Raw genomic sequence first — 17,334 nt, forward strand, 5'->3', positions numbered from 1 at the left:
TATATATCCAACAAAGGATTACTACCCGAAATACACAAGAAACTCAAACAAGAGCTAAATAAAAATAATAATCCATTTTAAAAGTAGAACAATTATCTGAATAAACAGCTCTCAAACGAAGACATACAAATGGCCAACAGGTACATGAAAAAATGGTCAACATCTGCCAGGCGCAGTGACTCACACTTGTAATCCCAACACTTTGGGAGGCCGAGGCAGGCAGATCACCTGAGGTCAGGAGTTCGAGATGAGTCTGGCCAACATGGTGAAATCCCATAGCCAGCCAGGGTGGTAGGTGCCTGTAATCCCACCTACTTGGGAGGCTGAGGCGAGAGAATCACTTGAACCCGGGAGGCAGAGGTTGCAGTGAGCCGAGATCGTGCCACTGCACTCCAGCCTGGGTGACAGAGTGAGACTCTGTCTCAAAAACAAAGAAAAAAAAGGTCAACATCACTAGTCATCAGGGAAATGCAAATCACAACCACAATGAGATATCATCTCACTTCAGTTAGAATGGCTATTATCAAAAAGGCAAAAAAAAAAAATGCTGGGAAGGATGTAGAGCAAAGGGAACTCAGGCACTACTGGTGGGAATGTAAACTAGTATAGCCATTATGCAGAACAATATGAGTTTCCTCAAAAAACTACAAATTGAACTATCGTATGATCCAGCAATCTCACTACTGGATATATACATCTCCAAAAGAAAGGAAATCATTGTATTGAAAAGATACCTGCTCCCTCATGTTTATTACAGCACTGTTCAGAATAGCCAAGATATGGAATTAACCTAGGCACCCATCTACAGATGAATGGATACAGAAAATATCACACACACACACTCACACACACACACACACACACACGAATATTATTCGACCTCAAAAAACAATGAATTCCTGTCATTCATGGCAACATGAGTGAGGCTAGAGAGCGTTATGTTAAGTGAAGTAAGCCAGGAACAGAAAGAGAAATACTGCGTGTTCTCACTTACATGTAGAAGCTAAAAAAGATGACCTCAAAGAAGCAGAAAGTAGAATAGTGGTTACTAGAGACTGGGAAAGGTAAGGGGAAAGTGAGGAGAGAGAGAGATGTTGGTTAAAAGATAAAAAAATCACACATAGATAGGAGGAATAAGTTCTAGTGTTCTATATAGCACTGCAGGATAACTACAGTTAACAGTAATATATAGTTTCAAATAGTTAGAAGGAAGCTGTTGTATGTTCCCAATACAGAGAAATAGTAAGTGTTTGGGGTGATAGATATGTCAATTACCCTGATTTGATCACTATATGCTGTATGTATAGAAATAGCACTATGTACTCCATAAATGTCTACAACTATTATGTGTCAATTAAAAAATTTTTTAAGAGATTAATCCATGACTTCGGTGATTAAATATTTACTCATTGTGATCTCAGACTGAATCTTCATGAACTAATGCAAGGGAAGAAGGACACATATTTCAAGAAATGTTGGAAACATGACCAGGCCCCTCATGGAAACAAGAAAGTAAATACATAGTAATGGCATCCTGATGTTTCCTCTGGGTAATTTTAATTTCGTCTCTTATGTTCTTAAATATTTTTAGTTATCCTGTAATCTCAGCACTTTGGGAGGCCAAGGTGGGAAGATCACTTGAGCTCAGAAATTTGAGAACAGCTTGGAAAATATAGCAAGACCTCATCTCCACTTAAAAAAAAAAAAAAAAAAAACTAAAAAATATATATTACCCCATTTCAATTAAAATTAATAAGCGAATAAAATATACCCTATTTATTTATCAAAACAAGGGTTGGGATCTCTAATTAGATTAGTCTAATTCTAGAAAAGCTACATATATTTTAAAATTTGTACTTCCTTATTCTGGATTTCCTTGTATTAGAAATAGTTATATTTGTTTTCAGCCATAAACCAAAAGATTTTAAAAAATTGTCTCCATTGTAGACATATTCGTCAAGTATACCATATCTTCAACATCTTATAAGTCTTAACAGATTAATGACTTACAGCATAATCTTATTTGAATATCTCATATATAGTCTTTTTTCTTTTTTCTTTTTTTTTTTTGAGACAGAGTTTCTCTCTGTCGCCCAGGCTGGAGTGCAGTGGCATGATCTCCACTCACTGCAAGCTCTGCCTCCCGGGTTCACGCCATTCTCCTGCCTCAGCCTCCCGAGTAGCTGGGACTACAGGTGCCCGCAACCGCGCCGGGCTAATTTTTTGTATTTTTAGTAGAGATGGGATTTCACTGTGTTAGCCAGGATGGTCTCGATCTCCTGACCTCGTGATCCACACGCCTCAGCCTCCCAAAGTGCTGGGATTACAGGCGTGAGCCACCGCGCCTGGCCATATATAGTCTTAAATCACCTCACTGAAAAACCCATTCCAAACTTACTCTGGTAACAGATATCAACTACAATTTTTAAAAATAAACCTTTGCTAAAAAGGTCATTTTCCACAATAAACAGAACAGAAATACTCTCAATCTGTGGCATTAAAAAATAAGTTAACTAAAGAAGTAATACAAAGATGATACATCACTACGTGCAAAATACCCATTTCCAGATTCTGTATCAGTGAAGAAAAACAGCAGCTATAAACAAATCAACATTATATTCTATGGCTAAGCAGAATAAAATCACCTATTTTGAGCGAGGACAAAAATGTATAAGTTTCAAGTGCCACTTACAGATTCTTTTTCTACCCCAAATTATTGATACAGCATAAATAAAGATTTAAAATGTAAAGGTCTAAATACTACAAAGCGACTTTTACAAAGACTCATTATTTCATCAAACTATTTCTAATTTATATTTAGATAAAGACTTCCTTAAATTTAAGTATATTGATTCTTACCTCCTGATTAAATTTATGGGCCATCTCATTAAGTAGTGAAGAAAAAAAACTAGTGTTTTGTAGTAGAACTCGACCCATAACTCCAAGATACGTGGACATCACTACAGGATACCTCTGTACAATTAAAATACAACACATGTAAAATTGTGTTATGGTACAAGTAAAAACAATCACTGACATAGTAACAAGCAACAGGGATATAAAATAACATTCTCCTCCATGTTACTTCTCTTTAGAATGAACTATCAATACTGCCTGAGTTCTAACTTACTAAATACATATATGAATTATATGCACCATATATATATATACAATAAAGAGAAAAATACTATTTATCAATTTCATATATTACTTTATTACTTTTTTTTTTTTTTTTTGAGATGGAGTTCACTCTGTCACCCAGGCTGGAGTGCAGCGGCGCAATCTCGGCTCACTGCAACCTTTGCCTCCTGGTACTATATTACTTTAAATACTCATAACATACACAGGTCCATGGATCTATTTAAGAGAGCTGTTCTTAGAAAATAACCAGTGGTTTAACATATTCAGTCTATAACAACATTAATATTATTTTGTCCCCCTCATATTCTTAGTAGTCAAGCATTGGAATTAAGCCACTCACCATTCCTGTACTTCAAATGATTTTTGTGTGAACATACATGCATATGTTTGAAAGACACATGTCAAAGAAAATCTATGCTTCCCTGTGTGGAACAGGAAAAGGCAAAGGTGTCTAACTGCCCTGAAAATTTAACATAATTTAATATGATCCAAATGACAAGAAAAGCTTTCCTTCTGTATCTAACAGAGTAATTAAAACTAGAATCCTATAGTATAACACTACCTTTGGAACTTAAAGAAAAATCTTACCTCCCCTTCTATAATACCCTTGAAAACATAGGGTAAAATCGGTTGAAACATTTGTGGACCTAGTATTGGGTTCACTTTAAGGGCATTTTCCACAACCTAAAAACCAGAAAGAAAGATTGGTGATAATACTGCAAGTCACTGCTTTATGAAAAACACATGTAAGGAAACAATGTACTAAAATAAGTATCACAGACCAAATTTAAGAATGCATACACGTATGCAGGGTATGCAATATTCTGACACTAGACACACTTTTACAAGATAATCCATTTTAAAATTGCAGTTTGATATGAAGTATATAATATTTACACACAGCTATATATCTTGCATACAACTGTATTTAATCACATTGTAATAACATCGGTATCATATGCAGTTAACGTAATTCTTACCCTTGCAATTTAAACAAATAACCCTTAAAAATGATGCACTAATAGAGGCAGCAAAAAGCATTTTTAAAACATTGGCTTTTTGATAGCTAAACAGGAAGTTAGTAACACCTATACTCACTGCCTAGAAATAAATCTACATTTAAGTTAATCAATAAATTGGAGGAAAAAGGGCATGCGGCATATATACTGCATATTTATTAAATTAGAAATCATATTTCATTCATAATTATACAGATTAGTCATGAGTATTGTTACATGTGAAAACTTGACATAAAAATTATTTTGATATGAGTGAGATGTTTCTTTTACAACAAAAATGGGTAAGCATGAAATTCAAAGCAGGGTGGAGTATTTTTGTTTATTTTTGTTTTAATATTTAGGAAGAGAAGAATGCAGTGGTCAGGAAACAGCAAAAAGGACCAAGAAGGACATTTACCCCACACTTCCAGCCTAAGTGCTTGAGAGGTGGGGAAGGAAACAGATACCATCTGAGAGGGTTATGGGCAAGGAACAGCCTCAGGGTAAAGCCAAGTTTCCCTTATGACTTCCATTAATGCTTCTCAAGATGGACTACTGACATTTTGTATGAAGAGAACCATTTACAGTCATCCCATGCATTGAGGGAGATTTAGCATCTTCCAGTGTCTGCTTACTGTGTGCCAATAGTGTACTCCAAAAATTACGACCATCAAGAATACTTCCAAGCATTTCGAAACAGTCCCAAGGTAAGCAAATAGCATCCATGGTTGATAACAACATTTGTTGCTGCTCTAATTTTGAGCAAGAAGTGAAGGTAAGGTCCAAATAAAAGATTAAAAATATAAACACTATACTGTGGGGCAAGCACTATGTATGCTACTACTAAAAGATACAGGTATACAAGATATCAATTCCTCGTTAAAAGCAAGAGGAGATAAAATTTGAAACAATAAAATTTTATCTCAAGTTTACTTTTTTGAAAAAAAAAACAAAAAACAAAAACACAACTAGATCTGGGAAAAAAGATAAACATGGAAAATATACAGATAAGCTAGTAGACCGAGAGAGTCATAGAGGCAGATATCACCAGACAGTATTTATCTGTGAGTAGAAAGTAAGACCACCTGCCCATTATTAAATACATGTATAATTTCACTCCCATCTAAAACCCTACTAAAATTACAGAAAAAAAATTTTAAGAGGGGGAGCATAATTTTAAAAAGACAAGAGGAATGAGAAACAAACACTGAAAGCAAGAAAGAAATTCAAGAGGAAATTGACTCATTAAGTCAGAGAAAGCTGAATCCCAAGGTGTCAAAGGAGAAAGCTGACAGAAACAACCAGATTTACTTCATATAACTTCTCCCCTTCTCCACTCCAAAAAACACAGAAAGTAGCAGAATCTTATACTTTTGGGAAGGAGAAAGGGGAAGCTAAAAATAAGAAGAAAGAAAATAAGACTGGTTGAAAGTCTGTCTAAGAAACAGAGTGCTAGATATTTTCAACTCTGTAGTATCTGGACAACTGATGCCCAATCCAGGAGAACGAAGAGAGTGTATTTTCTCTAAAGAGTCTAAAAGAGATTGCTTCCAGACTAAAAGAGCCCATCAGTGCCCAATGGAATGCATTTAAATAAACTTACATTACGGCACCTCATTCTAAAATTTCAGAACAACAGGAACAAGCAGCAGCAGCTACAAACTTGGAAAAGAAGGAGCCCCAAGGTGGGAGTCAGCATGGCTCTGAAGAGACTTCCTCAAGAAAATTAAAGTAACAGAATCCTTGATGTGTCTGAACATATTGGACATCTGTCAGACAGTTTAGTGAACATAAAAAAATTATACCAAAAAAAAGGTAAGTATTACTTCCAGGGAATACAAAAGATTGTACAGAAAAGGAGAAGTAATCACGGCTGACTACATGTCTCAGCTTTGAATAGGAAATATAGGAATCATGATGTAAACACTGAATTTTGATTACTTGGAGGATGAAGGCACAGAGGAAGTGCAAAGGCAGTATCAATACATACTGCCTACAATTAACAGCTCATGAAGGAATAACACAGGGGTGTTATTTACAGATCTGAACATAGATACAAAAGAATCAATTGGCTACAAGCACTAAAAGTGGTTGTCTCTGAGCAAGGAAAAATGGCAGAAAGACGGGTGTCTACAGTTTTTTTCTTTAAGAAACCTTATATATCTATCTAGTTGACTCTAAACTATGTCATATAAAATTCTGGTTAAAATTTTAAAAACAACAGGGTTTGAAGAGAATTTATAGTAATAATACATAGCTGTGGCTGGCCCCAATCCATAGGAATCTTTATAGTTTTATTTAGCAGCAGGGAGGAGGGGGTTGTGGCAAGGGAGTACTTAAGAATTAATGTAAGGATTAAATAATCCTCACATAAAGCAGTATCTGATTGAGTAAATAAATAACATAGTCGTATACACAAATATTTCAGGGATAAAACAGAGTTTTTGTGGTCTAAAAGGTCTGGAACCGTAGCTAGAGAAGATGAGAGTTTCTGAAAGAAAAATACCATTATCAGACTTGGGTGCAGAGGGTATGGGACAGAATCAAGAGAAAATTCAGAACTAGAACTGGCAACATACAGAAAAGCTGAACAGTGGACCAAAGGTGAAAAAGTCTTTCACTGCTTCTAGCTTTCCTGTTTGGTCAAATGGGTACAATTGTGATGTCAGTAATAATGATGACATTCCACTCTGACATGATGAATTTGAGGTGCCTGTGGGAAATCCATATGAAATGGTCCGATATTATTTCTCTTATACTGAAAAATGCCAGGTCCTATAACCTTATTTCTATCTACTATTCATATACACATGAGTTTCAAAATAACAATACCAATATTACTGATGACAATAATACTACCGAATGTAATTACAAACTTACTTTTTTTGTAACGTTACATCCCACCAGGGATATACATGTGAAATACTATGTATTAAAATGACTTGAAATATTCTTCTCAAATAGCTGTGCCACCAACATCGTTAACAGTTAGATTCAAATGTTTCAGTCTCTTTTGTATCTTTAGGAATTGTTTTTACTTTTCCCCCTAAATCATGCTAAACCTCTACATGGTTCCAAACTCTAAAATATAAAACAGATATACATCCTGACAGATCTAGTTTCACCCTCTCCTCCTCTTTTTGCTAGATAGCTACTTTAATTACCTGGTTTATTCTTCCACTGCCTTCTACTTTTTAAACAGAAGAAAACTAGAGACAATGCTCCTTACTTATATTCTCAAACTCATATGGCGATTTTCTTCATTTCTTTTTAATGGAATGCACAGTACTCCACTGTGTAACTGGACAAGGTCTGGTACTTCAATCATCCAATTACCTATTACTAATTGTTTTTTGACAACATTTCGTTATTACAAAAAGAACTTTTGCACTTTAGTTTAAACCCATTCCCTTTCGAAATACACCTGCAACAGATTGTGTGTGTGTGGTTTTTTTTTTTATATATTTCAAGTTCTAGGGTACAAGTGCACAACGTGCAGGTTTGTTACATATGTATACATGTGCCATGTTGGTGTGCCCCACCCATTAGCTCGTCATTTACATTAGGTATATCTCCTAATGCTATCCCTCCCCACTCCCCCAACCCTACGACAGGCCCCAGTGTGTGATGTTCCCCTTCTTGTGTCCAAGTATTCTCATTGTTCAATTCCCACCTATGAGTGAGAACATGTGGTGTTTGGTTTTCTATCCTTGCAATACTTTGCTCAGAATGATGGTTTCCAGCTTCATCCATGTCCATACAAAGGACATAAACTCATCATTTTCTATGGCTGCATAGTATTCCATGGTGTATACGTGCCACATTTTCTTAATCCAGTCTATCATAGATGGACATTTGGGTTGGTTCCAAGTCTTTGCTATTGTGAATAGTGCCGCAATAAACATATGTGTGCATGTGTCTTTATAGCAGCATGATTTATAATCCTTTCGGTATATCTCCAGTAATGGGACGGCTAGGCCAAATGGTATTTCTAGTTCTAGATCCTTGAGGAATCACCACACTGTCTTCCACAATGGTTGAACTAGTTGACAGCCCCACCAACAGTGTAAAAGTGTTCCTATTTCTCCACATCCTCTCCTGCACCTGTTGTTTCCTGACTTTTTAATGGCTGCCATTCTAACTGGTGTGAGATGGTATCTCATTGTGGTTTTAATTTGCATTTCTCTGATGGCCAGTGATGATGGGCATTTTTTCATGTATCTGTTGGCTGCATAAATGTCTTCTTTTGAGAAGTGTCTGTTCATATCCTTCACCCACTTGTTGATGGGGTTGTTTTTTTCTTGTAAATTTGTTTGAGTTCATTGGAGATTCTGGATATTAGCCCTTTGTCAGATGAGTAGGTTGCAAAGATTTTCTCCCATTCTGTAGGTTGCCTGTTCACTCTGATGGTAGTTTCCTTTGCTGTGCAGAAGCTCTTTAGTTTAATTAGATACCATTTGTCAATGTTGGCTTTTGTTGCCATTGCTTTTGGTGTTTTAGACATGAAGTCCTTCCCCATGCCTATGTCCTTAATGGTATTGCCTAGGTTTTCTTCTAGGGTTTTTATGGTTTTAGGTCTAACACTTAAGTCTTTAATCCATCTTGAATTAATTTTTGTATAAGGTGTAAGGAAGGGATCCAGTTTCAGCTTTCTACATATGGCTAGCCAGTTTTCCCAGCACCATTTATTAAATAGGGAATCCTTTCCCCATTGCTTGTTTTTGTCAGGTTTGTCAAAGATCAGATGGTTGTAGATGTGTGGTATTATTTCTGAGGACTCTGTTATGTTCCATTGGTCTGTAGCTCTGTTTTGGTACCAGTACCATGCTGTTTTGGTTAATGTAGCCTTGTAGTATAGTTTGAAGTCAGGTAGCGTGATGCCTCCAGCTTTGTTCTTTTGGCTTACAATTGTCTTGGCAATGCAGGCTCTTTTTTGGTTCCATATGAACTTTAAAGTAGTTTTTTTCCAATTCTGTGAAGAAAGTCATTGGTAGCTTGATGGGGATGGCATTGAATCTATAAATTACCTTGGGCAGTATGGCCATTTTCACGATATTGATTCTTCCTACCCATGAGCATGGAATGTTCTTCCATTTGTTTGTGTCCTCTTTTATTTCGTTGAGCAGTGGTTTGTAGTTCTCCCTGAAGAGCTCCTTCACATCCCTTGTAAGTTGGATTCCTAGGTATTTTATTCTCTTTGAAGCAATTGTGAATGGGAGTTCACTCATGATTTGGCTCTCTGTTTGTCTGTTATTGGTGTATAAAAATGCTTGCGATTTTTGCATATTGATTTTTTATCCTGAGATTTTGCTGAAGTTGCTTATCAGCTTAAGGAGATTTTGGGCTGAGATGATGGGGTTTTCTAAACATACAATCATGTCATCTGCAAACAGGGACAATTTGACTTCCTCTTTTCCTAATTGAATACCATTGATTTCTTTCTCCTACCTGATTGCCCTGGCCAGAACTTCCAACACTATGTTGAATAGGAGTGGTGAGAGAGTGTATCCCTGCCTTGTGCCAGTTTTCAAAGGGAATGCTTCCAGTTTTTGCCCATTCAGTATGATATTGGCTGTGGGTTTGTCATAAATAGCTCTTATTATTCTGAGATGCATCCCATCAATACCGAATTTATTGAGGGTTTTTAGCATGAAGGGCTGAATTTTGTCAAAGGCCTTTTCTGCATCTATGGAGATAATCATGTGGTTTTTGTCTTTCGTTCTGTTTATATGCTGGATTACATTTATAGATTTGTGTATGTTGAACCAGCCTTGCATCTCGGGGATGAAGCCCACTTGATCATGGTGGATGAGCTTTTTGATGTGCTGCTGGATTCGGTTTGCTGGTATTTTATTGAGGATTTTTGCATTGATGTTCATCAGGGATATTTGTCTAAAATTCTCTTTTGTTGTTGTGTCTCTGCCAGGCTTTGGTATCAGGATGATGTTGGCCTCATAAAATGAGTTAGGGAGGATTCCCTCTTTTTCTATTGATTGGAAACTGTCTCTCAGACCACAGTGCAATCAAACTAGAACTCAGGATTAAGAAACTCACTCAAAACCGCTCAACTACATGGAAACTGAACAACCTGCTCCTGAATGACTACTGGGTACATAACGAAATGAAAGCAGAAATAAAGCTGTTCTTTGAAACCAACGAGAACAATGACACAACGTACCAGAATCTCTGGGACACATTTAAAGCAGCGTGTAGACGGAAATTTATAGCACTAAATGCCCACAGGAGAAAGCAGGAAAGATCTAAAATTGACACCCTAACATCACAATTAAAAGAACTAGAGAAGCAAGAGCAAACACATTCAAAAGCTAGCAGAAGGCAAGAAGTAACTAAGATCAGAGCAGAACTGAAGGAAATAGAGACACAAAAAACCCTTCAAAAAATCAATAAATCCAGGGGCTGGTTTTTTGAAAAGATCAACAAAATTGATAGACCACTAGCAAGACTAATAAAGAAGAAAAGAGAGAAGAATCAAACAGACGTGATAAAAAATGTTAAAGGGGATATCACTACCGATCGCACAGAAACACAAACCACCATCAGAGAATATTATAAACACCTCTATGCAAATTAACTAGAAAATCTAGAAGAAATGGATAAATTCCTGGACACATACACCCTCCCAAGACTAACCCAGGAAGAAGCTGAATCCCTGAATAGACCAATAACAGGCTCTGAAATTGAGGCAACAATTAATAGCCTACCAACCAAAAAAACTCCAGGATCAGACGGATTCACAGCCGAATTCTACCAGAGGTACAAGGAGGAACTGGTACCATTCCTTCTGAAACAGACTGTGTTCTTAAAACTTTTGTGAAAAATGCAGGATTCAATTTACTTGACTTAGGCCTACACTGCATACAAAGTGATTAAACGCATGGATCCTAAAGTCAAAATGCTTGTGTTATATCATGGTTCCAATGCTTACTAACTGAGTGGCCTTGAAAAAATTATTCACCACTTTGTGATTTAATTTCTCATCTGTAAGACTGGGGAAAAGAGCAGTACTATCATTATATGTTTATGTAAGGATTAAATAAAATCTATGTTTTACATGCTTAGAATATGCAGCATGTGTTAAATGCTAGTATGAGCTATTATTATTACACAATAAGTTACACCTTAAAAATATTTGTGTCATCTTAAGTCTAATCACAGTGAAAAAAAGAAACTTGGCTTAACATTGCTTAATATGACCACGACCAGAATGAGAATTCAAAAAGTCATAGTAGTACGGCTGTAATATTGACAAATTTCAAATATAAGAAATGTTAACAATTTAGAGTATTTTATAATTACATTCCTCTAGATAACATGTTCAGTCACAAAATAAAGTAAAGCGTATCCTTTGCTCTACACCATTTGCTCCAAAAGCAGGCATACTGGTCTCTCTATCCAATTTTCCTAGCATTGTAACTTTCTGCTTCAAAGAACAAAGAAGTTACTTGCAGACACTGTCAAAAATTAGTATAACAATGACATTTAGTAAAAAATATATTTAAAATGTTATATAGCATACTATATTAAGAAATGGTATGAGAGATACTAAAAATGAAAATGAGCTAATATTAAAAACTGTTGTTATTGCTATACTAGAACTCTAAGAACAGGAAAACGCCAAAAATTTTGAGTTTGCCCAGCCTTCAAATATAGCAGTAAAATGAAAGCACTATTGTCCTAAAATATTCCTTAACATAAAAATATAATTTATTCATAATGAACATATTTTTAGGATTTAACATCCATTTATTAAATAATAAAATCTAGTTTGAGATTTTTAAACCAAACATACAGATTTAGCTACAGCAATATTCGTATAAAAATACCATCTTAAACACATACTATCAGATTCTCAATTTTTCATTCTTTTTCTTTTTTTGAGGTTGTGGTGAGCCGAGATCACGCCATTGCACTCCAGCCTGGGCAACAAGAGCGAAACTCCATCTTAAAAAAAAAAAAAAGAAAGAAAAAGAAATAAAAAAGAGAGATGCGGTCTTGTCATGTCGTGCAGAAGGCTGGAATCAAACTCCGCAGCTTAAGTGATCTTATAACCTCAGTCTCTGAAGTAGATAGGATTAAAGGCAAACACCACCATCTCTGGCTCCAAATTTGTTAACTCAAGTATCTGTATCCTAATCATAACCTACTGTTGGCATACTTACAGAGAAATTGCCTTAATCTGTAACGTATTAAACGTTACAAAAATAATGACTACATATTTGACTATAGATTTTTGATATGCAGTAAGTTAGTTTGGAATTTTCAATAATAAAAATGTTTAAAAAGATTGTGTTATTCTGAGCAGCCAAAAAAAATAAAATAAAATACAATTAATTTTCTTCTTTTTTTTTTTTTGAAACAGGGTCTCACTCTATTGTCTAGGCTGGAGTATAGTGGCACAATCTCAGCTCACTGCAGCCTCCAACCCCCAGGCTCAAGAGATCCTCCCACCTCAGACTCCTGAGTAGCTAGGATTACAGGCACACACCACCATGCTCGGCTAATTTTTGTATTTTTTGTAAAGACGGGGCCTCACCATGTTGTTCAGGCTAGTCTCAAACTCCTGAGATCAAGTGATCCGCCTGCCTCAGCCTCCCAAGGTGTTAGGATTACAGGCGTGAGCCACCACGCCTGGTCAAAATACAATTTTTTTTTTTTTTTTTTTGAGACAGCGTTTCGCTCTTGTTGCCCAGGCTGAAGTGCAATGGCGTCATCTCGGCTCACCACAACCTCTGCCTCCCGGGTTCAAGCGATTATCCTGCCTCAGCCTCCCAAGTAGCTGGGATTACAGGCATGTGGCACCACACCCGGCTAATTTTGTATTTTTAGTAGAGACAGGGTTTCTCCATGTTGGTCAGGCTGGTCTCAAACCCCCAACCTCAGGTGATCCGCCCACCTCAGCCTCCCAAAGTGCTGGGATTACAGGCCTGAGCCACCGCACCTGGCGACCAAAATACAATTATTAATTATTTTAAAGAGCCAGCTGAAACATGCACTTCTTGCTAATAATATACCATCATTGTATAAACAACTTGCTTAGTTTTAAAAGTAAATTTAATTAATGTACTTAAGTATTTATTTCAAATAAATGGTCAAAGAGTAAAGTGGAACAACTTGGTTTGTTTCTCTACGGCCAAATTATTTTGCCTAAAATTATAGTAGCCTATTTCCCCCCATAGAGAGACTAAATAATGAGACAGCTACATATTACATAAAAACAGCCAACTCTTATATTCACTTATTACATGCTTGGCATTGCTATAACTGTTTATATATATAAGCTCAAGTATTCCTCACATCAACTCTAGGAAGTAGGTAAAGTTATCATCCCCATGTTACAGATGGAAAATGACGAACAAAGACTAATCTGTCCACATCACATAGCTGTGAAGTAGCAGAGCCAATGTTCTAACCCTGGAAGTCTCCCTTCAGTGTGTAGTCTCACCTGCTATGCTACGCTCCCTCTAATAATGTGGTAAGAGTATAATTAAAAACAAGTAGAATCACAATGGCCATTCCAAATAATCCACAAGTTGTCTTTCAACAATTACTTTAACAATATTGTTGCAGAAAAGCCAAAAGAGGGGGATGGGGGTAAGGTCAATTCAAATTTGGTCTGGGAAGTGTTTAAATGTGAGAAATCACCTCTTTTCTTAATCACTTAGAATACATATATTACAATTTAACATGGAGAATTTCAGGTACTGCCTATTACAGAATAAAAATCATTTAGTATCACTCCTCATCTAATAACTGAGGAAAATGAAGACCAAAGTATACTCAGGAGCCATAAAAGTAGCAGGGCAGCATATGCAAACCAAGGGACTGGTCAAGGAGAGAATTCCAAACGGATCCTCCGTATAGTCGAGATCACATCTTCAACATAAAAATTATGGATTCCTTGTCTTTCAAGTCACTTACTATATATGTATTCAGAGCAAACAGAGCACACATTTACTGAACTTTGGATAATGGAGAAGCTCAGTATAATAGAGGAGAAAGGTTAAAACAGGCATAATACAGAAAAAAATCTGTAAAGACAATAATATCAAAATGACATGGCAATTTTCACTTGTTTTAATCACTCTCACATCACCAATCACTTTTTCCTCAAATAGTCAGAATTAAGTCCAACATATTAATTCCTTATTTCCTCTTACCTCCAGAGAAGAATTTATCACCAAAGCAAAAGCTGAAGCTGAAATTGTATAAGACTGAGTTCCTTAATATACTTATATTGCCACTGTGTCAGTTTAATAAAGGCATAAATGCAATAAAAATTCATAAAAGCATTTTAGTAAGCAACATGTTTGATGTTACTTGTAAGCTTTGGAGCTAGGAGAATACTTTGAAATTAATAATAAATGTGGATTAATAGACTAGTGCAATAAACCAGGCCTCAAGTATCCAGGGTCTCAACAAGCCACAAGCACAGATTACTGTTATTACAAGTCCTTTAGAGCCCACATGATTCTTTGGTAACAGTGGCTTATATTCTCACCCTTTAGTAAACACCTTGCTCTAAAAAAGAAACTAATAAACTATAAAATTAAAGCCAAAGAGTTCTGCCATATCCCAGATGTAATCAAGGTAAGATGAAGATATTAGGGAATGCCCTTAATCAATTATGACTTTTGTCCCTGCAACAACAAAAACAAAACAGAGACACAGACAGATACCAGGAGAACATCATGTGACAGCGGAAGCACGGATGGCAGGATTACGTATCTACAAACCAAGGAATGCAAAAGACTGCCTGCAATCACCAGAAGGTAAGAGAAAGGCTTGGAACAGATTCTCCCCCTAGACCCTTCAGAAAGAGCAAGGCCCTGCAAACTCTGATTTTTTAATTATATAATTAATATAAGTATTATAAAGAAACCGTTGTTTTAAGCCACCAAGGTTGTGGTATTTTATTACAGCATCCCTAGGAAACTAATACAGTCCTTACTGATCTCCTTAAGCTCCTTCCTTTTCTCATCAATCTATAATTTAATACTTCAATAATCTGGCAGATGACCCTTCCAATTTACAGACACAAAAATACGTTTTAAATGTTGGTTTTAAAATGTAAATCCCCATGCTCAACAGACAATCCTAACAGCATTTCTCTCCTTACTCCTGTTCACTTCGCTGCAGTACTTAACACTATATTAGCCTGATTCATGCTAGCAGAGTTGCGACAGTGAATAAAAACACAGTCATGCACCACTTATCAACAGGGATATGTTCTGGGAAATGTGTCATTAGGCGATTTCACTGGTGTGCAAACGTCATAGACTGTGCTTACGCAAATCTAGATGGTATCTTACTGGTTAATGTATGAGTCAATTTTCATACTGCTATAAAGAACTGCCTGAGACTGGGTAATTTATAAAGGAAAGAGGTTTAATTGAGTCACAGTTCAGCATAGCTGGGGAGGCCTCAGGAAACTTACAATCAAGGCAGAAGGTGAAAGGGAGGCAAGGCATCTTCTTCACAGGGCAGCAGGAAGAAGTGCCAAGCGAAGCGGGAGGAGGCCCTTATAAAACAATCAGATCTCGTGAGGACTCACTATCATGAGAACAACATGGGGAAAACCATCCCCAGGACTCCCTTGACTCGGGAGACCAGGTAGAGATAACTAATCAGGGGGCAGTAATCCCTACAATCCCCTTGATCATGGGGTGATTTGGGTGGGGACACAAAGCCTAACCATATCAGTTATGAAGTAAGACTTCATTATCTGTGCAAACTTTTACTCACGTAGATTCTAAAGTACACTTTGGATTCTTGCTGCAGTTATTGTGATTACCTAAGTGCACTTCTGTAAGCAAACCTCTTTGGGTAACCTCTTTCATTTCACTGGGAGGAAGTGAAATCATTTTTAGGCTCTAAAGCAATGCCACAATTTTCAAACCATAATGCTACTTTGTTGTGATAGAAATTCAGCTCTCATATCTTAGAACATAGCTGAGAACCTCAACACTAAAAATAAGGGTACTTTTTTTTTAATCAATTTTATATTTATTTATTTTATTATACTTTAGGTTCCAGGGTACATGTGCACAATGTGCAGGTTTGTTACATATGTATACATGTGCTGTGTTGGTTTGCTGCACCCAAATAGGGGTACTTTTAACAGCTACACCTTCTCTCAAAGTCCATACATAAAGATATTTTAATATATTTCTACATACATTTATGTTTATGTAAATACATACGTTTAATACTATTTATATCTTTAATGGACAGGTATAATATATAAAGATAATATACAACTTAGAGACTGTTAGTTCATAATTACAGAATATCAACAAACGTGGTATTCTAATTTTGATAGCCAACTTAAATTAAAGCTATCAAATTATAAAGTGAAAACTCTGTCCCAACAGCAGACTAACAAAATGAAAGAATAAGAAGTATCAGATATCACATCACTGGATAATTTACAAGAGTTTTTAAATCCTTACTACCCAAAGTGAGGTCTCAAGATAGGCAACATCCCAATCAGTTCAGACCTTGTTAGAAATCCAGAATTGAATTTTTATAAGATGTCCAGTTGATCTCTTGCCTGTTGAAGGTGTATGCACCTTCAGATTTGAGATCTCTGGTCCACAGATATTAAACCAACTGAAAACTGCTAAAATAGCCTGTCTAGAACTATATCAACTCTTCTCCTTCTTGCGAACCATCCAAATGAAAGTCCAATTTCATAAAATATAAATGAAAAATTCATAAATATATTCATTTAAAATGATCACAATACCTTGAGCACCTGAACTTGACCTTCTGTAGTAATTTCCTTTAAAAGTTCACAAAAGGACTGGCACAGACCTACTGCATATGTCTGAAATTCAATTAAAAGTCAATATATGTAAGAATATATCTGTAAAATCAAAAAGGCATAAAATTTCATTTGGGATTCATTATAATATACTTGAGAATTACACACTAATGGTCTAAGAATATCAAATTTCAATCAGAACGCTTAGGAAAAGTTAAAAAAGATTATGCCAAATAAAAATATAGATTATTGATACACTGATTTTCATAGGAATATAAAAAAAATTTGTTGACATAGCACATTTTCTGCATTGAGAAAGGAACTGCATGCAGCACATCTGCCCTGCAATGGGAAATGCTCACAGTCAATGTTTCTCTGTCATAAAATAACAGACCAATCTTAAAATTTTGA

General features: G+C 36.1%; 1 protein-coding gene across 4 annotated transcripts in view; it reads right to left on the minus strand.

Annotated features, from left to right (window-relative positions):
• IPO11 (importin 11) overlaps positions 1–17,334 on the minus strand; it is a 224,248-nt gene that overhangs the window by 72,449 nt on the left and 134,465 nt on the right. For all 4 annotated transcript variants that reach the window (XM_055367578.2, XM_055367577.2, XM_063700733.1 and 1 more), the window contains exons 24-26: positions 16,906–16,986; positions 3,730–3,825; positions 2,860–2,973 (exon numbers count right to left, since the gene is read on the minus strand). In XM_055367578.2, coding sequence (XP_055223553.2) covers positions 2,860–2,973; positions 3,730–3,825; positions 16,906–16,986 — 291 coding nt within the window. The remainder of the gene's footprint in view (positions 1–2,859; positions 2,974–3,729; positions 3,826–16,905; positions 16,987–17,334) is intronic.

This window comes from Gorilla gorilla, chromosome 19 (assembly GCF_029281585.2).
Source record: "Gorilla gorilla gorilla isolate KB3781 chromosome 19, NHGRI_mGorGor1-v2.1_pri, whole genome shotgun sequence".
Taxonomy (NCBI): Eukaryota; Metazoa; Chordata; class Mammalia; order Primates; family Hominidae; genus Gorilla; species Gorilla gorilla.